This window comes from Coccinella septempunctata, chromosome 2, assembly GCF_907165205.1.
Source record: "Coccinella septempunctata chromosome 2, icCocSept1.1, whole genome shotgun sequence".
Lineage (NCBI taxonomy): Eukaryota > Metazoa > Arthropoda > Insecta > Coleoptera > Coccinellidae > Coccinella > Coccinella septempunctata.
The window spans coordinates 4,505,386-4,529,056 of record NC_058190.1 but is presented as its reverse complement, the minus strand read 5'-3'; the positions used below and the strand labels follow the sequence as shown (position 1 = coordinate 4,529,056).

General features: G+C 34.8%; 1 protein-coding gene across 1 annotated transcript; it reads left to right on the top strand.

The window, feature by feature from the left end:
• The first annotated feature begins 4,947 nt into the window (after nucleotides 1–4,947).
• LOC123308821 (leucine-rich repeat-containing protein 15-like) lies at nucleotides 4,948–17,607 on the top strand. Its single transcript, XM_044891683.1, has 3 exons — nucleotides 4,948–5,100; nucleotides 9,535–9,803; nucleotides 17,024–17,607. Coding segments are annotated over exons 1-3 (813 nt in total). The 5' UTR covers nucleotides 4,948–5,098; the 3' UTR covers nucleotides 17,566–17,607.
• Nucleotides 17,608–23,671: the final 6,064 nt, after the last annotated feature.

The window sequence follows — 23,671 nt, the reverse complement described above, 5'->3', positions numbered from 1 at the left end:
ATTATGTACCTAAATAACTAGGAAATATTGTGAATAACTAATATGTAAATACATTATTGTGAATAATTGATATATATTTTATTATCCTTTGAACAGTGCTTGAAAAAATGAAAAAATATGAAAAGGTTTTGTATATATATATATATATATATATATATATATATATTTTTTTTGATAAACGGCATAACAGTTTTTAACATCAAACAATAATTATAGATGAAATACTGTTTTACTACAGGTTAGCGTAAACGGGGTACTATACGAGGGATGTATTGATATCTAGTAAGCCTAGACCTGTTCCATGCATAAAAAAAATATTGCGTTAGCAACGAACAATAAATTATTAGAAGTATCAGTGTGAAGTTAGAGGTCAAAAAAGTAAACCAGTGTTACGCAATAAATTAAAAGGGAGATGATGTCCACCGAAATTGTGAAAATCGAAAAATTGGAGTATCGAGCCATCATCAAGTACCTGTATTTAAAAGGGTTAAGAGGTGAGCAGATTTGCAAAGATATGCTTAATATCTATGGTGATCAATATCCTTAGCAGCGTTCATCATATAGTTCGCACGTCAATTTGGACATGAGAAAAAAGCTGCAAAATGGATCCCCCAATGTTTGTATGTTGACCAAAAGCGTACAAGGGTAGAATCATCGCGTAACAATCGATGGAATGGCGACACTCTGGTTCTCCAACCAATAGAACAATAAACGGAGATTACTATTCGACATTACTGACCACTCAACGGGAAAAAATCAAAGAGAAAAGACGCGGAAAGCTATCCAAAGGTGTTTTGTTTTTGCAGGACAACGCCCCTGCGCACAAATCTCATGTTGCCATGCAAAAAATTCGTGATTTAGAATTACTAGAACACCCCCCTTATTCAACAGATTTAGCTCCATCCGACTATCATCTCTTTCCTCAACTAAAAAAAAGTTTGAAAGGTCGTAAATTTTCTTCCAACGAGGAGGTAATAAAAGCTGTGGAGGTCTGGTTTGCAGAGCAAGAACATTTTTTTTGAGAGGTCTAGAGACGTTGCAGGTTCGCTGTAATGAATGTATCCAATTAATTGGAGAATATGTTGAGTAATAAAATAATTTGACATTGAAATTTTGTTTGGTTCTATAGTAGGCTAAGAATTTCTCAATATATCCTCGTACCTACAATTCGGCGTATGATTCAAGAGCTTAGGGAAAACCCCCAGTAAATATTTTATATCGAAGGGCGTCTTGCGCTGCAAAAAATGACCCTTTCTTCGATAAAGAGAAAAATCCAGTAAGTCTACTCCTAGATACCAGAAACTTTTATTTTGAATAGAGAGAAAACAAAAGCAGAAAAATGTGAAATAATAAAATTAGATTCAATATGTCAGATTTACCTGAAATTAATAACCCAATTCAAAAAAGATTCGAAAACCTCATGTATAGCCCTAAAACCATTATGAATGGGACAATCATGATTAACCTGACGATTTATGGTTTCTTCTGGTTCCCAGCATTCACAACCATACGGCTTTCATTTCAACTGAATTCAACCTGAAAAGCTTACTATTGCAACGTACGTGACTTGTTCTTATAGAATTCACAATACACCATATTATCCTGGAAAGATTAAAACTAGGAACTCTATTAGAGGGTTCAGTAACTCTTTGTTGAAAATAGTGCACGTATTCCATTCAGACTGCCAAAGGCAGAAAAGAAAATCAAGAATCAAGAAAAGAGTTGTACCATGAAGGTTTACGCGACTTCAGTCTTGGAATCGTATTTTCTGGAATGTTGGACAGAATTGGAAATGAATCGGGAAAGGATTGGAATTTATTTCAGGAATTCATAACCGCAGTCTGTCTACGAATATGAGGCGGTACAATGTTTGAAAGAACTGGTAACCTTTGACTGGGTGAAGATCTAATAATTGCAGTTAAAAATTCTTATGGGAAGATTTAGCAGTGCATCAATTCTTCGCCCATGATCACTATCAACACAAATGGGGCAACAATATTCAGCAGCCGAAAAAACCAAAGCTAGGGCTGCCGTTCGAAGAGTAGCTGCATCAGCACCCCATGAAGTACCAGCTAGTTTATGCCGGATATTATTCCTAGTTTATTTTTTTTAACTTCAGACGCAAATTTTTCGAATGGGCTTTGAAATTTTGTGAGGAATCTACGAAGGCGTAGAAGGGCCACATAATATTTTAAAAATATTTTTCCTTAAATTCCGACTTTGAAGTCGGAATTTAGTTAAATTCCGAGTTCAAAGTCGGAATTTAACAAAATTCCGAGTTCAAAGTCGGAATTTAACTAAATTCCGAGTTCGAAGTCGGAATTTAACTAAATTCCGAGTTCGAAGTCGGAATTTAACAAAATTCCGAGTTCAAAGTCGGAATTTAGTAAAATTCCGACTTTGAAGTCGGAATTTTATTTCTTTCGAAACCGATACAGGCTAGATGCACAGGGTGTTGTTCTACGACGACATAGATTATTTCTCCATATATACAGAGGGTCCAGGGTGCTCAATGTTATTTTATGGTTACTATTTCAGTACTGGAGTGGGGGCAGGTTGTGTCCAACCTTACCTCTACCTCTACCTATCTACGACCATTAATTTATAGTTATTAAAAAACATGGACCTAATGACAATTTTCTCCAATAAAATACATCAAGTTCAATATTTATTAAAAAACAACGTATTTATTTTGTGAAATCTAAATCCTCTCATGAATATCTCAGCATATTTGGAAATGAACCAATTCGTCATAGAGATGCCTATATGAGGTTTTCTCACCGTTGTAATGACCTCTTCATGTAAGAAACATCAAAGCACGCCGGGTGTACCTCGGGGTGTACTGATTTCTTGTCCATTGAGATAGCCTCATGAGTACATATGAGAAGGAAATTTTTTCATAAAATATCCAGAATATACCTAGAAAACAGTCATGTCTAAAAAAATATTCATGTCATGTCATGTCTGTAAAAGGTTGTCATATCATTGTTATGACCTCTTATAGAAGAAAACTCAAATAATAATGTACACCCTGTGTACATAATTATTCATTCATCATAAATGTGGGAATACCTTGTATTATATGAATTTGAATATTTGTGGAAAAGCAAACTGTAAATGAGGAACAAATCTGCGTCGTCGTAGAACACCCTGTAGAAGTTCGGAACTGAATAAAATTCCGACTTTGAAGTCGGAATTTAGTAAATTCCGACTTCAAACTCAGAATTTAACAAGATTCCGACTTTGAACTCGGAATTTAGTTAAATTCCGACTTTGAACTCGGAATTTTGTTAAATTCCGACTTTGAACTCGGAATTTAGTTAAATTCCGACTTTGAACTCGGAATTTTGTTAAATTCCGACTTTGAACTCGGAATTTTGTTGAATTCCGACTTTGAAGTCGGAATTTAACTAAATTCCGACTTCAAAGTCGGAATTCAAGGAAAAATATTCTTAAAATATTATGTGGCCCTTCTACGCCTTCGTAGGAATCCAACTTAACTCCTAGATATGTAGGATTGAAGTTATGTTCCTATAAAGAATTTTCGAAAACTATACTCAATTTTCTATATTTTTGATGATTATTCAAATGGAAACGCGGTTTTATTTGGGTTAGGACGCAAACGCCACTCGAAGAAGTTATTCCGCAAAATTTCTAAATCTGTAGATAGATTATTCTCTATGCATTTCAAATCAGGATAAAGGAATGCTGAAGCGATATCATCAACACACAATAAATATCTCAGAAGATGTAGTAGTTTATAGCACACAGAAATATAAATTGAAAAAAAGAGGTGCTAAAACCGATCCTTGTGGAAGACCACAATTCAAAATTTTGAAATTACTTCTATTATCATCAACAAAAACACGGAACCTTCTATCTGACAGCATGTTTTCTAGAAAGTGAATCATCCTGCTGTTCAATTTTGGAAAGAGTCTTCTAGAGTCGATTCAATCCTAAAAAAAATAAGCTTCTCTAAATTTTGCAATAAAAATTCAGGATGGAAAATTAAGATAAGTTGACTATTTTTTGATCTACAGGGTGTAACTTTATATATACATACTCTTAATAGTTACACACAGATTATACTATATCTGGTATGATCTCTGTAACGTAAACCATGTTTATAGATGAATAAACATTATTATTATTATTATTATTATTATTACCGGAGATGGAGTAGGACTAAAAGCCTAAGAATTGATTGTAAAAAATCAATTTCTGTCTTTTCTCAGAAAGCTACAGGGTGATTTTCGAAATTTATAGAAATAGTGAGACCATCATCAAAGACAAACTTATCAACGGAATTTGTTGAAACTTGGGAGAGTATTGACATATGAAGCAAAGAGATATCAATTATTTCAATATTCCAGGTACAGACTCACTAATCCTCATTTAATGTGTTCAAGATAAAAACATTAGTTTTATTTTCGAATTTCAAATACTTTTTCCGCTTTCTAGAAAGAACCTAAATTATGCTTCAATACGTGGTATTAAACGGATTGTTATTAAACTTCGGTTAACGCTTCTGATCTATCTGACTAAAATGTTGTTGCGACAATATTCCATTATAACTTTTTTCGCTTCTCTATCCTTATCTGATATATACTCACCCTGTATACTTCAATTATTGTGGTACTTGTTACGCTATACGATATTCGAATCGATGTTAAAATACTCTTGAAATTCGAGTACCTACTTTTACTTGGGGTCAAGTATTCGACATCAGGTAAGTGTGTAAAAGTCTAGGTACTAGTTAGGGGAAGTACCCGGTACTCTAGTAAAATTTATGAGTACCCTGTACCCAGCCCAGCCCAGCCCTGGTTATGAATTTGAACATGCGGGTGTACCATTAGCACACAAATTTTGTTTCATGAGAATAGGAAATTCACTCCCAAAATGTTTCCATGAATCTTTGGTCAGGATAAATATTTGTAAAGTCTCGCATTTATCTGCTCTGGACATAATAATTCCAAGAATCTGACCTTTTGAACCGTTGCCATCTCCATATCGAGATTAATTACCACCTATCAATTGAATGTGTAAAAATAGGAATAGTCATTAGTTGATCTTTCTCTGTGCGAAGTGGCCACCGAAAATGTGAGTTTTTTTTTCTAGATTTATAGCTTCCTATCTGTAATCTTACCTCATCATTATATGACCTTATCGTTGAATTAGTAATAAAATGAACTTCAATTTCGAATTCAATGATAGTTCTTCATCATAACAGAATTTTCTCCGTTGAAGTTGAATCTACACCATGAAAGGATAGGTAGTAGGTTTATATTAATCATATTAAGTTGTCAATGAACAACAGTAGGCGAACTAAACCGTAAATTTAAATAATATATGTGAAAAGGTACCTGTGTCAGTCATTTTCTGTAATAAAACTTTCACCCACCTGAAGATGCTACTGTGATATCGAAACAGGTGTCCTGGTCGAATGAGTGAAAACCATAGGATTCAGTTTTTCAGTTCAAAACAATGTATTTATTATGCCTATTTTAATCTGAATAATTAAGAAAAGTATCCACCTTTTATTGTAAAAATAGTTTTTAAATTCGATGCTTTTGGTTTTCAAGGTACTCTCGAATATACAGGGTAATTCTAACGAACACCCTTCGTTAGAATATTTCAAAGACTCAAAATAAACACTTGAAATTTTATAGTTGAGCTTTGTTAGGAGATATGAATTATTGAAAGAAATTTCAGATCCGTTCAACCTTCGATTCACCCGTTTTTTAAATGTAATTTTTTCATTGATATCAGATGACCCATTGAATTCTACATTATTTTAATGTGTATTCTCAGAAAATTCATCTGAGATCTGAAAAAACCCTCAAAATTTTCTAAAATGAGGCTTCATTGAAATATTAATATCTTGTAGATTTTTGAATGAAAATTCCTAACTTTCTAGTTTTTATCAGGAAATATTCCACTGCTTCTCCTTCATTAATTAAAAATTTTATTGAACTTACAGAGTGTTTCTTTTTTAATGTCAAAGTCAGTCACGACAAAAACCTCAAAACTCATTTGTTTTTGAAGGAGAACCCATTTTTTTATTGCTCAGCTACAATCTGCGATATTTAAGTGAAATACAAAGTACTGCTCTAAAATGCTTATTTCCCGAGATATTCGGTAAAGTCAATTTTTTTTGAGAATTCTCTGTTTTCTTTCCTCAAAGAGTAAGGGTGACAATTGTATATATAATGATGAGTATTTAATTATGACAAATGTAACAAGAGGTGAACTTTGGCTCGTAGGGGGACATTTTATTTTATACCTACGGTGGGTTTGGTACCAATCAATTTACGAGGATGTATTGATATCTAGTTAGCCTAGACCAGTTCCATGCATAAAAAAAATATTGCGTTATCATAGCAAAACCAACAATAACTCATTCGAAGTGTAAGTGTGAACTTTGAGGTCAAAAAAGTGAACCAGAGTTACGCAATAAATTAAAAGAAAGAAGATGTCCACCGAAATTGTGAAAATCGAAAAATTCGAGTATCGAGCCATCATCAAGTACCTGTATTCATAAGGGTTAATAGGTAAGCAGATTTACGAAGATATGCTTAATACCATTGGTGATCAATTTCCTTCGTATGCGACCGTGAGAAATTGGACTGCAAGCTTCAAAAGAGGTAAATTTTCCATTGAAGATGATGACCGAACGGGAAGGCCAGTTTCTGTGTCAGTCCCCGAAAATATCGATGCAGTTCATTACATGATTTTATCAGACCGTCGAATTGGGCTAAATCGGATATCTGAAGCACTGAATATTTCTTACGAACGCGTTCATCATATAGTTCACGTCAATTTGGACATGAGAAAAATTGCTGCAAAATGGATCCCCAAATGTTTGAATGTTGACCAAAAGCGTGCAATGGTAGAAGCATCGCGTTCAATCTGTACTCGATTTGAAAACGATGTAGACTTCTCAAACCGAATTGTTACTATGGATGAGACTCGGGTGCATTTCTACGATACAGAAACAAAGTAATAATCGATGGAATGGCGACACTCTGGTTCTCCAAGACCTAAGAAATTTCGTGTCCAAAATTCTGCTGTAAAAGTTCTCGCTTCAGTTTTTTGGGATTGCCATGGAGTTATCATGATTGATTTATTGGATAAGGGTAGAACAATAACCGGAGATTACCATTCGACAATACTGACCATTCTACGGAAAAAAATTGAAGAGAGAAAAGACGCGGAAAGCTATACAGGGTGTCCGGGGAATAACTGTAAATACCCTTACCAGAGATAGAGTTGGACTAGCTGGTTACGGATTGACTATAAAAAATTAATTTCTGGATTTACCTAGAAAGCTACTGGGTGATTTTCCAACTTCCTGGAAATACTTAGACCATCATAAAATCCAAACTTATTGACGGATATTATTGAAACTTGGAAGGTTATTGACACATGCTGGAGTCAAGTCAAAAAGATATCAATTAATTCATTATTCCAGGGCCGGACTCATTAATCTTCATTTTAAGTGTTCAGGGTGAAAAAACACTCTGTATTTCGAATTACAAATAATTGATTCGCTTTTTAGGAAGAAGCTAAATTATGCTTCAATTTTTGGTATCACTCAAAGTTATCACATCAACAATTATTTTTTTATGAATTTTTGAATTTGGATAAAGTACGAAAAATTGAATTTTTTACCATGAAGAGAACTGAAAATCTCATGTTTGAATATAAAATACGAAAGTATTAGTAGAAAATTTACAAAAAAGTTCAGAGCTTCAATAAGCAATTCAATAACGAAACAATACCAAATGAAAAAAACTAAAATACAATAAAGAGTACCTAATAAAAATGAAAATAGAAACGAATGAATTGCTGAGTCAACATTATTTCAAAAGTGGTTCGAAATGAAAACCATTAGCTTGTATACATTTCTCTTGCCGAATTTTTAAATTGGATACAGCCTTCCGAATCATATCGTCATTATTTCTTGAAATATCGTAACAGTTGATTATTCTGTTCATCAGCTGTTCTCTTGACTGGAAGAAGTGTAACTTTGGTCTATATCATTGTTGTCGAACACCCGGTATACATAAGAATAATTTTTAAATATGCTTCTGTATACCCTATGCACATCACCAATTTTTTTTTCAAATACGTTCATTTACTCCCCAAAGTGGAATCCGTGTCAGGGGTGGCCACCCAGTATATCAACAAATTATTATAGTCTTCTTCACCTTCAGTGACTTTTTTAAGAAAATTTATTATTTATTTTCGACCTACACAAGATGACTAAGTCCTGTTCAGGTAAATTAATTGCAATTTTGGAACTTCATCCAAATTAAGAAATTGATGAAAAAATAATTGTTGATGTGACAACTTTGAGCGATACCAAAAATTGATGCATAATTTAGCTTCTTTCTAAAAAGCGAATCATTTTTTTGTAATTCGAAATACAAAGTGTTTTTTTACCCTGAACACTTTAAATGAGTTCGGTCCTGGAATAATTGATATCTTTCTAACTTCACCTTAGCATGTGTCAATAACCTCCTAAGTTTCAATAAAATCCGTCAATAACTTTGGATTTTATGATGGTCTAAGTATTTCCATGAAGTTGGAAAATCACCCTGTAGCTTTCTAGAAATTCATAGGATAGAAATCCAGAAATTAATTTTTTATAGTCAATCCTTAATCAGCTAGTCCAACTCTATCTCTGGTATGAGTATGTACAGTTACTCCCGGACACCCTGTATATCCAAAGGTATTTTGTTTTTGTAGCACAACGCCCCTGTGATGACTGCAACCCAATAACCCATAAAATCTTGAGTGGGAAAGGGGGTTTAATGACATCTAGTTTTAAGGGTTATTCCTACACGAACTGACCAATGACATAGCAGGATAACTACACAACATAGGATAACTACATAGAGCTTGTCAAAAAGTAACGTACCTCGTCAATAATTCTTGTACGAAGAATTATTAAGGAAAATCTTTACACCCGTCGATTTTTAATTTCAAAAGCAATTTATCGTATGCTTTTTTGTATCTGATATGTCGCACCCCCTTCCCCTATACTTTATGTTTTCAAATGGTAATATATGGATTGTGATACATCAAATGAAAGGTAATTTGATTACCTATTCAACGATCTGGCTAGAAAGAGAATTGGTTGTGCCGTTTTTTTATTGAAAAATTACGACATAATTTACAATTTGTGATTGGAGATTACTGCAATCAGACCATTATTATTTAACTAATTTTTATTTAGAGAAATCCACGGATTTCTAGTTTCGAAAGCAGATCTCCCTATGATTTTTGGAATTTGTAATCCCTCACCCTTAAGCTCCACACCCCTCTACTTTTTTTTTCAAATAGACTGTGATATACCCACAGCCATCCAAAAAATTAACATATGCCTATTTGAAAACAAAAGTAGAGGAGTGTGCAGAGTAAAGAGTGAGATATTTCAAATTCAAAAAGCGTAGGGAGAACTGCTTTCGAAATTACACCATTATTTTCCCATTGCATTTCACGGAGAATAATTTTGACTTTTAATTTCAGGAATTCAATTTTCGTTCATTTCATCTTAGCATTGTTGTCGTTATCGTATGGATCGGCTGATGGACAAAAAACTGATTTCGTCGTCAAAGACTACACGGGACCCATTACATTAGAAGTGGTGGAATCACTGAAAAATGCTGAAATCCTACAAATCATCAATAGTACCATTACCCAATATCCAACGAAGATATTTTCGAGATTACCGAAAATCAAGAAGGTCGTCGTTTTGAGAAGCACTTTCACCATAATGGATCCTACTATATATGAGGGTGAGTATTAAATGGATGAAACGATAATTTCAATATTTATTTTATCAATAATAATCTAGCTGCCTATTGAAGGTAATGACATTCATAAATCACTCGTGATTTATAAGCCACTATTTAGGTACTAATCATCCATTAAGCTTTCCATAATAGCCTCTGATTAATGAGCCATCAATGATCAATGATCTATCATACTACATGGTCCTAACCAATGATTATAGAGTAGAAAGATAGGAAACACCCTCATATGTCTAGTACTTAAAACCGACTACATTTTGGCCGGGGCGCTTGCCCCGGGCGCCAGCCTAAGGGGGCGCCAAAATCAACCAGAGGTTGAAATTTTTTTACTTTTGATTTTCTCGGAAAAAATTAATTTCCTAGTGCTAAAATGGAAACTGTAGAATGGAAACATGATAAATCATCACTATGCCTAAAATATTTAAAATCAATGAGGGATCAATTAACTGCATATTATTGATTATTCTACGATATATCTACGAATGACCGCCACACTTGGGTGAAATAGGTTGAAAGATCTGATATGTTTACACTGCGTCGCAAGCAGTAATTTCTTTGACTGGGGAATTGCCGACTCGTCGCCTTCTCATCTGGAACTAAGGGCCAAAATTTCCGATTTTCTATAGACCATAACATAAAAACTAATCCTTTCAGCATAATTCTGTTTGCATATTCGTAATCTATGCCTTAGTAAAAACACCAATTTTGGTGGAAATCGGTAAGATCGAAATTTTTTCAAATTTTCCATAGATGTACCGAGTTTTTCACCATAATTTGAGCCCTCCTTTAACTTTGTTACTAAGAGAGGTACAAAAAAATGTTTTATACAAAAGTTTCACGAAATTGAGTTTTTTTTTAATGTTTTCACAAAATGAAATACATATATACAAAGTGGGCGGTTTTCTGAAGAATATTTTTGGTCTCCGATCAAAACCGAATTCATTCTGTACACTAATTCGAGGGCGTAGAACACGAATATGCAAACAGATATTTAAAAAAAAAAAATTACTTTTCAATAACACCCCAAAATGTGTGGCCTGTAATGCGAGGATCATTTGGCATGGTCCTTAAAGTGCCCCAAGCACCCCAAAAAACCTATAGAAGGCATCCCGAATTTTAACATCAAATCAATAAATAGAAAAACCAGGGAAATTGAGGACTTGGCAAAAAAAAGGACTAGAATTCATGCACCTATATCCATTCACGACGATATCATACATACATATTGTCGAAAGTTAAACAAACCCAAAAACTTGAACAGGAACGAGCTATTAATGAAAATGAAGAAAAGGTTCATCAACCAGTACAACATTGATACAACTGTGGTCTTTACCGGTAACAGATTCTACATTCTTATGTTCGACCTAGATGATACTGATGAGCCCTCTCCAACAGAACCCTTATACTCCAATGATAATATTCAAGTTCACATCGATGGTTAGATTACTTTACAGCAATATTAACAGCTACATCCCCAAAAAACACATAATTAATCACTTTATTGAGCAAAATGAAATATCTTGTGCCATGTTTGTAGAGGCAAAAATCCACGAGACGAGTTCAACAAATTACAGAAATTGGACAACAATTCAACGAATAGGACATGTGATACAGAACACAAGGGGTGGAAGCATAGTACAGTGTAGCCCTAACATCAAATGTGGCAAAGCAAACCCACCAGTGATCAATAACCCTTTAAACGAGGTGACGCATTTCACTATTCCTTTCAAAGAGGAAAAATTGCATATTTTCCTAACTTACATACCTACATCCTACTGCCAAAATAGAGGAAACTATTTTCATAAAAGCGTCCCAGTACAAGTATGCCATTATTATTGGAGACTTCAATGTGAATAGAGCTAAGAACAAGCAGATCAATAGTTTTTTGGAAAGTGGACAATTTTCCAAGGCTGTAACGGATGCAACATTTTTGATGGGAAACGTTGAGAGTACTCCTGATTTAGTACTATTTTCCACCAACATTAGGCAAAATGTCAAGAAAATACAATTGACACCTGATCTTGGTGCCAACCATTTAGCGATGATTTTGGAAATAGATATGAACAGAGATCCAATGGAAACGAATATCAAACAAATATCAAATTATAAAAAATCCAACATTGATGAGATCAACAAAGAATTAGAAAAATTCATAGAAATAAATAAAAATAACCCAATAAACGAAAACCATGTTGAGTCTTTCAATAGCTTGCTATCAGAAACCATCAAAAAGCATACCCCAATGATCTCGATCCACCCATACATTCATGAACTTCCCCCATACATTATAAAGCTAATAAAACAAAAAAGAAAAATATATAGGGAATATTGCAGAAATAAACTTCCAGAAGTCAAAAAATCACTGAATGAGCTCAATAGAAATGTAAACAAAATGATTCAACAATATAAGGAGCACAAGTGGACAGAAGCCTGCGGCAGAATAAATGAATCTAAAGGGAAGACTTTCTATCATGAAATCAACAAGCTAACTAAATACAAAAAATACACACAAATTCCCACATTAATAGAAAATAACACAGAATACAAAACTGACCAGGAAAAGGTTGATTTGTTTGCTAGCCACTACAAGAACATATTCACATTTGACAAAGAAGGTAATTTCGATAGAAATACTTATGATGAAGTGAATGCTTGGTATGAGGAATTTTTCAAAAACAGTAATACAGTTGAGGCTGAAAAGATTGAAATAAATGAAGCAGACTACTACCTAATACTGCAGAAAACAAAAAATAGTGCACCTGGGCCAGACAACATACCATGGACCATAGTGAAAGCACTAAACGAAAAAATACACAAATATCTAATGAGTATTTATGAATACTGTCTGAATAACTCTATATTCCCAGAAATATGGAAAAAAGGTCATATAATTAATATACACAAAACGAGTTCAGACTCGAGCAAGGTTACCAATTATAGGCCAATAACTTTGTTGCCCGTGCTGGGAAAGCTTTATGAGAAAATAATTAAATCCATACTGGAAAAACATTTAAACAAGTACATTCCCAATTACCAATTTGGCTTCAAGGAAAGGAATTCAACAAACCACCCACTAACAATATTGGTTTCAAATGTGCAAAATGCTACTCTCAGCAAACTGAAAACTTCAGCATTGTGTTTGGACATACAAAAAGCATTCGACAGCATGTGGCACAAGGGACTACTTTTCAAACTGAACAAGATAAAATGCCCTGCTATCTTAATAAAACTCTGCAAGCAGTTTCTGGAAAACAGAAAGCTGACGGTAAAAATGAACAACTCATTTTCAACATCTTTCTCTCCAGAGCAAGGAACACCACAAGGATCTCCACTTTCCACAACACTATACAAATTCTATGGTTATGACATCTACCCTAAGACCACAAAGAAAAAATACATATTACAATTTGCGGACGACACAACGTTGATTGTTCACGAAAAATCTCTAGAGACTTGCATGCAAGCACTACAGCTTCTGGTAAATGACATTATCAAATGGTTCTTTAAATGGAGACTAACACCTAACCCAGCCAAATCACAACTTATAATCTTCGATCACATAATTTCTCAAGGATCCCTACATATAATCATTAATGGTACGACTGTAACACCATCCCCATCAATAAAATACTTGGGAGTCCAAATCGATAACAGGTACAATTTCAACAGACACACAAAATTAATTAAAAAAAAGACCATATCTAGAGCGAAATATTTTGCAAAGCTAACCTATAAGAAACAGGGTATCAACATAAAGAGTGCCACAAAAATATATAAAACTATATGTCGACCCTTACTGGAATACGCCCATCCACTGTTTGCCAATTGCAAAGCCCCAGCAATTAAAAATCTGGAGGTGGCAGAAACGACAGCACTGAGGACCATCACTAGAATGAGGCACCCTAACAATGTTCTGCATAATCCCCCAAACCACCTGCTTTTCTCAGCAACAGGAATTGAGCCAATCAAGGAGAGGATCAATAGGCTAAATAAAAAATTTTATTCTAGATTGTTAGAGTTAGAAGAAGTGATCCCCCAATATCATAAAGATGCAAACATTTCAACTAGAAAACACCCAACAGACACTCTAATAAACAAATTAAGTAATGTTTTATGTTAATATATAATTGTAAAATTTTTATTAATTAAAGTGTAAATTTATAGGCTGAAGGACCTCAGGTCGATGCCAATTGCTTATATGCTTATATTTGCAATAAACGACTGTTACTACTACTACTACTACTAAAAACGATAGACGATGGCGGGTTGCAAACGACATTCCTATAAATACAAACTTTTAAATTTTTTTTTATTTATGCAATTTTTGGGAGTATTTTGGGAAAAGAATGACTTTTAATGGAACAATGAGAAAAAATATCTTTTGATGGAACAATGGGAAAAAAATATGAGTGATTTTATTCCCAAAGTACTCACTTAGGAAAAATCTAATAACATATGCGTAATCTATACGACCTCGAACTAGTGAAAAAAATAACTCGGGTTGAAAGTGATGACGAATATGCAATTAGATTTTTTTCCTACGAACCTTAGAAGGGGAGAGGGGCGCCATCATGAATGTTTGCCCCGGTCAAAAAAAATCGTAGATCCGGGCCTGTCTACGCAAAACGTTTTTTAGATATTATAAACTTAGTGGAATTTGTATAATTTATATCAGAAATCAATATAAACCAATATTCAATATAACATCATAGCATACACATTTCAGTTACTCAAATACCTATTATTCACAGAATTTTCGGAACCACAATTAAAAAAACTATACAGAGGTATCATACAAGACCTGTATGTTAGCCCGTAAGTAAAGTTTTTTTATACTTTCTTCATGATATGGTCTCTTTATGACCCAATATAAGAATTGTTTAATGAATGAACACTCACAGCAGGTTTTATAAAACTTTGACATTCCAAAGAACAATTTGAGAGTCACTGGATATGCCCAAAACGAAATCGTTAAAACCTTTGCATTTCTGCCTGAATAGGCCCTTCATGCAAGGGATGATTTCTGCATACAGCAATTTACTGCACATGGTGTAGTCAGTAGAGTTTGATAAACAAAAGGCGGTGCGAGAATCGAGACATTCAAAACCTCTTTGATCAAAATGGACATCTGAAATCTCACAAAATTTCATATATTTCTGCAAATGGCACTCAAATTAATATTTTAACCAGTCTTAGGGTCTTGAAAACACTTTTGAAACACAGATGGCGCTTACATCACTTCAGTCGCTTCGTTTCTCTCTTTCTACTCTATAATCTTTGGCCCTAACCACATAAAGAGAGACGTATATGATCACAAACACAAAAAGCTAAACTGTGGGTGACAAAGTACCGAATAGTGCTATTGCTGATTTGCAAACATGGAGATATCGTTATGTATCCTAAGTGACAGGTGACAGGACACCCAGTACTTATTGATGAAATATTTGGAATTCATTCCTAGGAATGTATGTTTGAGTCAGGATAATAAAGGACCAATTTTTCATTCAATTCTACAGAGTGGATCTATGTAATGTTTTTCGTCTGTTTAGAAGGAAAAGTACGCGGTAATGGTATTTTCTATACTCCATTCACTTCTATTTTAGCAGTCGGTTGGCCATGGAAATTTGACACATTTCACTCTATATAGTACGAAAATGTGGGGTTATGACGCTTGTCAAAACATTTTTGAGTTTTGAATCAACGTTATGTTGCCCATTCTACGTAAAAGTTTCTGTTATTACGTATTTTATCACAATGTCGAATCTCTTCGGAAAATATGTGACGAACATAATTGAAGTTTATAATACAAACTGATTGAAGGCATACCAAATCCAGTTATTTTCATGGAAAATACAAGAGATCTGCGTAATATCATAATATGTACTAGCTTGAGAAGAGTTAATGTTCGTTAAATTCTTTGGCTAAAGTTTGAATACGTTAAGTCAGTTGTAGATTTCAAAAATATTAACCCGAAGATGAAATACATATGTTGCAGTGGTTGGGAATGGGTATCTCCCGAAGAATTAACAGATAATTACAAGAATGTTGAATTCTTCAACAAAAATCATCTTGCATCAATATAAGTAAAAGGAATCAAAGGAAGTTTCAATCAAGATGAACTTCACCTTTGAACAAAAATTTCACATGAATAAACAATTAGCAGAACAACTGGCGCGTATTTGTGGCTGTTCATCTTAATGCATTGATATAATAATAATAATTAGGTATTTATTGGTACCTTCAGATATTTACAATGTATAGGACAGGTCAAATGAAAAATAGAAAAATCAATTTTCGGGAACTTATTCTACAATAACATTCATCGAAAATCGTGTAGTAAACTTTTCGCATTAATTCACTCAAACATAAAATTCTCAAATGCCACCACTTTTTTGGGTCTCCCAATAGAAGGAAATTCTTTGTCATCTTCTTCATTCACAATCTTTCTGATTGTGGAAATATTCAGCTGAGATATAAGTCGTTTAGATTCAGATGAAACATTATATAAATTCTCTTACATTGACTATGTTCGCTACCGTCTAACATATTGTGGATTTTAGAATATCAGGGTATAACTACTTGAATGGGCGGACCTGAATTCTAAATAGCACTTCCTGAAACCTTGTCTCTTTTTTCAATCACTTTCTGCATTTTCGTAATAAAAATTGATATTAGTTGTGGCAACGGCGTTATGACATTAGCGACATTTCATGAGTGCCAACCTTACTCCGTTCTAGTTACAAAAACTTGAGAAAACTATTTCATCGCCAACCGACTGCTAAAATAAATGTGAATGCAGTATAGCTACAATTCCTATTTGATCGTCGAACGTTGTGAAGAGATGCTTCAATTTTTTTATCATCCCTTGATTCTGGAGACGAGAAACAGACTGTTTCAATGACGTTTAAACTTTCTACCTTCTCTGAAAGCCGAGATATTGACTGTATGGAATATCTTGGGACACTCTGTATTAGGGCATTGAAAAACAAGAAAATTTGTATTATACCTGCATAAGATAGTCTATTTTTCCAAAACTGAAAATAAAAGTCCTTGCAGTCCTGGAGAAGATCCAAAAATTATCGAAACGTTGACGGTTTGAAATAAAATGACAATTCGAAAAAGAGCAAGCAGAGCTGCAGACTTAAAATCCATCCATTTCATTACTCATACCTACGATATACATATATTTACACATTTTTTTTCAGATTCCAATCAACTAGAAAGCATCCTGTTCGAGAAGAACAACGTTCCAGAATTACCCTTATCGCTCCTCCGCAAAACAACATTCCACAAAATCATCATATCCGACCAAAGTCAAGTCGGAGTCATACCGGAGAATTTCGCTAACGAAACCAAAAACTTGAGAATCTTCGAATGTTCCAACTGCAATATTGAAAGAATCGAAGATGGGGCATTCAACAATTTGAATCTTTTGGAAACTCTGAATCTCCAACAGAATTCTATCAAACAGTTATCGTCCAAAATTCTTTCGCCACTTGTAAACTTGAAGGAGCTGAATTTGGCCGGAAACCTGATCGAAAAGTTCACAACTGATCAAATCGAAACGAATTCCAACCTGGAAAGCATCGATCTCAAGAAGAATCCTCTTAGAGAAGTCAATTTAGTGGATGTGCTCAAAGCATGCCCTAAGCTGAGGAAAATTGACATCCGAGGAACAAACATGTCTAAAGCTCATTTGAAGGAACTGCTCAGTAAACTTAGTAATGTTGAAGTATTGACTGATTGAATGTAAATTTTTTTTCGATTTGAATGAAAGAGTTTTTTGATATATCTGTTGAATCTATGTCCACTCCATCTGTCCGTTGTACCCTCAGTAGCTTTTGAACTTTCAGCAACAATGATCTGTTCAATAACTGGACAACTTGTTGTTGGAACAACGTTCATTTCTTTCAAATCATGTTATATTCTAAATACATCAAAATGTGACAACAATCAACAAAATGAAGTAATCTCGAATTGCTCGAGCCTCGTGGAGACCTGGTAGATTTTGCGGATTAGATAGTACTAAGAAAAAAAGGTTCTATTGAAAATGCAAAATGAAATAAAATCGTTCATTGTGCACAATCGAGCGTGTCAGATGTCTGTAGTCCATTCACTTTTATTTTAGCACTCGGTTGGCCATGGAAATTTGAAACACTTCACTCTGTATATTACGAAAATGTGGGGTTATGACGCTTGTCAAAATATTTTTGGGTTTTAAATCAACGCTATGTTGCCCGTTCTACGTAAAAGTTTCTGTTATTACGTACTTTATCACAATGTCGAATCTCTTCGGACAATATGTGACGAACATAATTGAAGTCTATACAAACTGATTGGAGGCATATCAAATCTAGTTATTTGCATGCATGCATATGATGCAGTGGTTGGGAATGGGTATCTCCCGAAGGAATTAACAGATAATTACAAGAATGTTAAATTATTCAACAAAAATCATGTTGCATCAATTGAAGTAAAAGGAATTAAAGGAAGTTTTAAGTAAAGATGAACTTCACCTTTGAACAAAAATTTCACATGAATAAACAATTAACAGGACAACTGGCTCGTCTTTATGGCTGTTAATCTTAATACATTGGAATAATAATAATAATTAGGTATTTATTGGTACCTTAAGACATGTACAAGTAAACTTTTCGCATTAATTCACTCAAACATAAAATTCTCAAATGACACCACTTTTTTGGGTCTCCCAATAGAAGGAAATTCTTTGTCATCCTCTTCATTCACTACACGGGTCAACACCAAATTTGACTTTGACTGCAAAGCATAAAATTTCGATAGTTTAGATCCTAATTAGATGAAAAAAAAAATATATGGCATGAAAAAGTTTGCTTCTGTGTGTAGGAGACTGATTCAACGATAGCATTTACAATAAAAACAAGCAACATGTGGAGCCCATGGCTTGTCTTCATTCCAAACAGGAAAGTCAAAATATGCTTCATAGGCTTCAGAGAGAACGTGAGATGTCTCTAATTCGTATTTCACGTCACGAATTATAATAAATTGACCACATATAAAACAAAATGCATCAGCATCGTATTTACACTTTCTTGACGATATTTGAAGTTTGTCTGGGCTAGTAAACAACACCTGATCATTGTTTATGACTCGAGTGCCCTCTAGCGGCACCTTATAAACGTAAACACCCCACTCTCAACGGACGGTCTTTTTGAATTATTAAAAATTAAAAAAAATGAAGAACGACTATTAATACTATAACTATCACAAAAGCAAACTTTATACCAAAAAAAGTTATTTTCTTTTCGTTTTTGTGCATAATTAACCGGAAAATCCTAGTATAAACGTTAGGACAAAGAACAAAAATTTTTTTGTAGAGTCGTGCTATCTTTCTGATTGTGGAAACATTCAGCTGAAATATAAGTCGTTTAGATTCAGATGAAACATTATATGAATTCTCTTACATTGAATATGTTGGCTACCGTCTGACGTATTGTGGATTTTAGAATATCAGGGTATAACCATTTAAATGAGCGGACCTAAATTCTATATAGCACTTTCTGAAACCTTGTCGCTTTTTTCAATCATTTTCGGCATTTTCCTAATATTAATTGATATAAATTGTGGCAACGGCGTTATGACATTAACGACATTTCATGAGTGCCAACCTTACTCCGTTCTAGTTACAAAAACTTGAGAAAATTACACTGCGCAAAAAAATTAACGCACATTTTGGAAATCTCAAATTTATTCTACAAATGAAGGTGTTCTTAATGATAATTATTTTTATAAGAATTATGCATGCATATGTTATCCACTTTCAACGGTTTTCTTCAATACAGATGTTTTTTTTCCAGCAGGAATAAAAAAAGATGGTATTATCAGATTTTTAATGTATTGGCTCCATTCTAAAATCAGTTGTTCTCGATCAATTCTAGTAATCAATAGTTTTTCTTTCGTTTTATTTTCTACATTCGATCGCTATGCAATGCGAAACACGCAATTTGACCCAAGAGGAATGTGCCCAAGCGGTAGTTTTGCGAGAAGAATGGTGGACATACACAAGAATTGCAGAAAGGTTTGGAGTTTCAAATACAAGTGTGTCCAGAATGTTGCAGCGATTCAGGGAGACAGGTATGAATGTCCGAAGACCAGGACATGGTAGACCACGGGTAACAACTGCCATTCAAGAACGTTACTTGAGAGTTTCTTCGTTGAGACAACGGTTTGCAATCGCTCGCCTCCTTCAAATTCAGCTTGAGCAAACTCATGAGGTGCAAATTAGCACTCAGACAATAAGAAATCGCCTCAGAGAATATGATTTAAGGCCTCGTGTCGCGGCAAGAGGCCCAGCTCTTACCCCAGCCCATCGAAGGCCGCGTTTGGATTTTGCGAGAGAGCATATCCATTGGGAAGAGGCCGATTGGGAAAGAGTTCACTTCACAGATGAGTCTAGATTCTGCCTCTACCATTGTGATCGACGTTCCCTTGTATACAGACGTCCAGATGAAAGATATGCTCAGTACAATTTCCTGAATACTACTGGTTTCGGGGTAGGATCGATTATGGTATGGGGTGGAATATCTTTGACTGCTCCCACAGACCTAGTGATCGTTGATAATGGAGCTATGAATGCTGATAAGCATATAAGAAACATTCTTCAAGAGCATGTAGTTCCATTCGCCCCATACATTGGTGAAAATTTCATTTTTATGGACGAAAATGCGAAACCCCATCGTGCGCGCATTGTTCAGGAGTACCTTGAAGAGGTTGAAGTCTCTCGAATGGAATGGCCAGCAAGAAGTCCGGATCTCAATCCGATGGAGCAGGTTTGGGACAACCTCAATAGAAGGCTGAGAAGTTCAGAAAATCATCCAGCTACCCTTAATGACTTAGGAATCCGACTCGGAGAAATCTGGGAAGGATAAGATCAGCACATTTTAAGATCACTCATTTTGAGTATGAACCGTCGTTGCCGAGCTGAAATTAACGCAAGGGGTGGAAATACCAAGTATTAAATCACTTATCAGCATTTCAGTATTTTAAAAATTGTTCATTTCTCTTCTTTCACATAAGATTCGGTGAAATCCTGAATTTTTCTTCCATTTAATGTGTCTTGTTTCGTTCAAAACCTTCCCGAGAGAACATAAAAAATAAGTTATAAAGTCAATGTAGAGTTAACTTTCATTAAAATTGAGATTTTCAGAATGTGCGTTAATTTTTTTGCGCAGTGTATTTCATCTCCAACCGACCGCTAAAATAAATGTGAATAGGGTATACGATGTATGCACTTTCAGCGGTGGGGATAGCGTCTGCAGGTTTTCGAGGTAAGAAAAAATCGTCAGGTGTACATACTCGAGCGTGTCAGATTAAGATACTGTATATGCCCTACGTGTCTCTGATAACAAATTCATGTTTTCCTGACAGTTTGCTTGTTGGAGCTGGCCGTACGGACGAGTGGAAAATGGTGAAAAAAATTTTTTTCGAGCGTGTCACCTTTTTACAGGATATGCTAATTGGAACCAAAGGAAGCTACTTTTCAATAGGCTGACAATTCGGACGTTACTCAAGGTCACAGCGGTACTTGTACATACTCGAGTGTGTTAGTTTCTTCTATCTTTAGCTGGCTAACCACAGGCAAGGCAAGGCTTGAGGGGCGCAAATTTTTGGCATTAAAAAATGTTAAGAAATAGTAATAAAGCATATTTTGTATGAATTTCACATATTTTTAATAGCAGAAAAGCATTCTGTTAAGCATTTGAGAAATTGAGAATGAACATATTTGTTTCTACTGTGTCTCAACGTAATCTTATTAGCGAATCTAAAAATCTAAACGCCTCATGACAAAATTCGAGACGAATATGCTATTTTGAGTGTGAGGTAAATTAGAAGTAATGGTTATCTTTCATCTTGTAATTATTTATAATTTGCAGGAGAATTGAATGAGCAAAAGGAGGGAATGAAGACAAGAATAATTTTTTTTAATTTGCAATTTCTAAAAAATTTACAAAAATGCAAAATTTGGACAAAAAATAGGGCTTTGACTAGGACACAAAAGTAGGTATATGGTGATCTGCTATAAGTGAAAGGTGTTATTTCTGTGCAATACGTGGCCGTTGTTTTAAATTAATGAACTAAGATGAAGTTTTACAATTTATATCAGAAATAAATATGAAATGAACAAATATTCAATATACCATAGCATATACACATTTAAATTACATGGACATATAGTCCAGTAACTTTGTCGCCTGAAAGTATTTAGTATGGGGTAGTAAGCGTCAAATCCGCATGATTCTGATTTTTTGCAGACTTGTTTATGATGTTGGCTTTATGAATAATCCAAGTTTGTGACCTCGAACGCCTAACGCAACTATGCGTGCTTTTTTCATATTTTGGCGATTAACACCCTGAAGGACTAGATTTCAAAAACACTTCTTCAGGACGTTTTTCAAGTAGACTAAATTTGCTGTAATGTGATACAAGAACTATCTATGCACACCCAATATTTTTTGAGATTAAGCCCCGCTTGCACCGCTTACCCAAAAGTCCCTTTTTGCTAGGATCCACTTACACTTAAGCGGTACAGCTTAATGAAAACTTAGGGACACTGACATTTATAGCAACGCTGTAAAATTATTAAATTGTTAGTACACTCGACTTACTTGAGGATTTAGAAATATGAAATTTCATATCCGTTTCCATGATCTGTCAATATTTCATTTGGCTTGCGGAGTGGCGTTTGAACTCAAAATCTACATAATGTGTCTAATCCCAGAGAATCCCAGTCTGAGCGTAGGTTTGTATTTTATATGTAAGGAGACTTTAAAGGAAGTGCGCCCAGTGAAGGAAAAAGGTGTAAAAACCCTTCTGAGTCGAGTGTTTCCCTTAAGAACATATGAAATAAATAAGCGTTTCTTGAAGGGTAATGAGATATGCCTAAGTGCACAGTGCTTGTCCGATGAAATACAACAATCCGAAGTTGATTGAAGCAGCTGTTAGCAGTGAAAAATCAAAATATCACGACATCAAGGCCCACGAGATCAGTCTCTGAGCAGTTCAATCTCAGAGTTCCTTGTGACAGAAAGGAAGAAGAAGCCAGAAAAGCGAAACAATGTCATTACTGCGAAAGAGTTGTCTCTCAGTGCAACAATCTTGAAAGCAGCTGAGAAACGTTGTGATGAATGAGCTCTTAAAATAAAAGAGCTTATATATGAGAACATAGATTTGGTAGCCCGTGATGCCCGATATCATCGGTTTTGCCAAACAAAGCTCTACCAGGCAACACCAACAGGAAGGTTTTTTTTATACAGCCTTCATCGATTTAAGTAAGGCATTCGACTCGGTGAATCGGAGAGCGCTATGGAAAATCATGGAACGTCTTGGAGTACCAGAAAAATTCTTAGCAGTGTGTAAAAGCCTTCATACCAACAACACCGCTAGAATACAGCATAATGGCTCTACAACCGACCATTTCTCAACCAACTCCGGAATAAAACAAGGCTGCGTATTAGCGCCTTTACTGTTCAATATTTTCGCCATAGCCGTATCGATAATTGCAGATATGAGTATGCCCGTAAGAGGTGTTGGGATAAGATTCAGATTTGATGGAGGCCTGTTTAACCTGAAGCGCCTCAGAGCAAAAACCCGTACCAAGTTTATCACGGAACTTCAATATGCAGACAACTGTTCACTCATCGCTAGCAGCTCAGAGGATCTACAGATAATGATGGACACCTATAAACATATATATACGAAGCTTTAGGCCTTAGACTCAATATCGACAAGACCAAAATCCTGGTAAGTCCGCCAGAAAGCCTTCAAACAGATATTAGCCTGGAGAATGAAACTCTAGAACAGGTCGAGCAGTTCAA

Bases quoted from the DNA above. Each gene is read 5' to 3' on its own strand.
- LOC123308821 (XM_044891683.1), top strand. The intron at 9,804-17,023 runs GTGAGTATTAAA...ATTTTTTTTCAG, and splicing joins GGATCCTACTATATATGAGG to ATTCCAATCAACTAGAAAGC.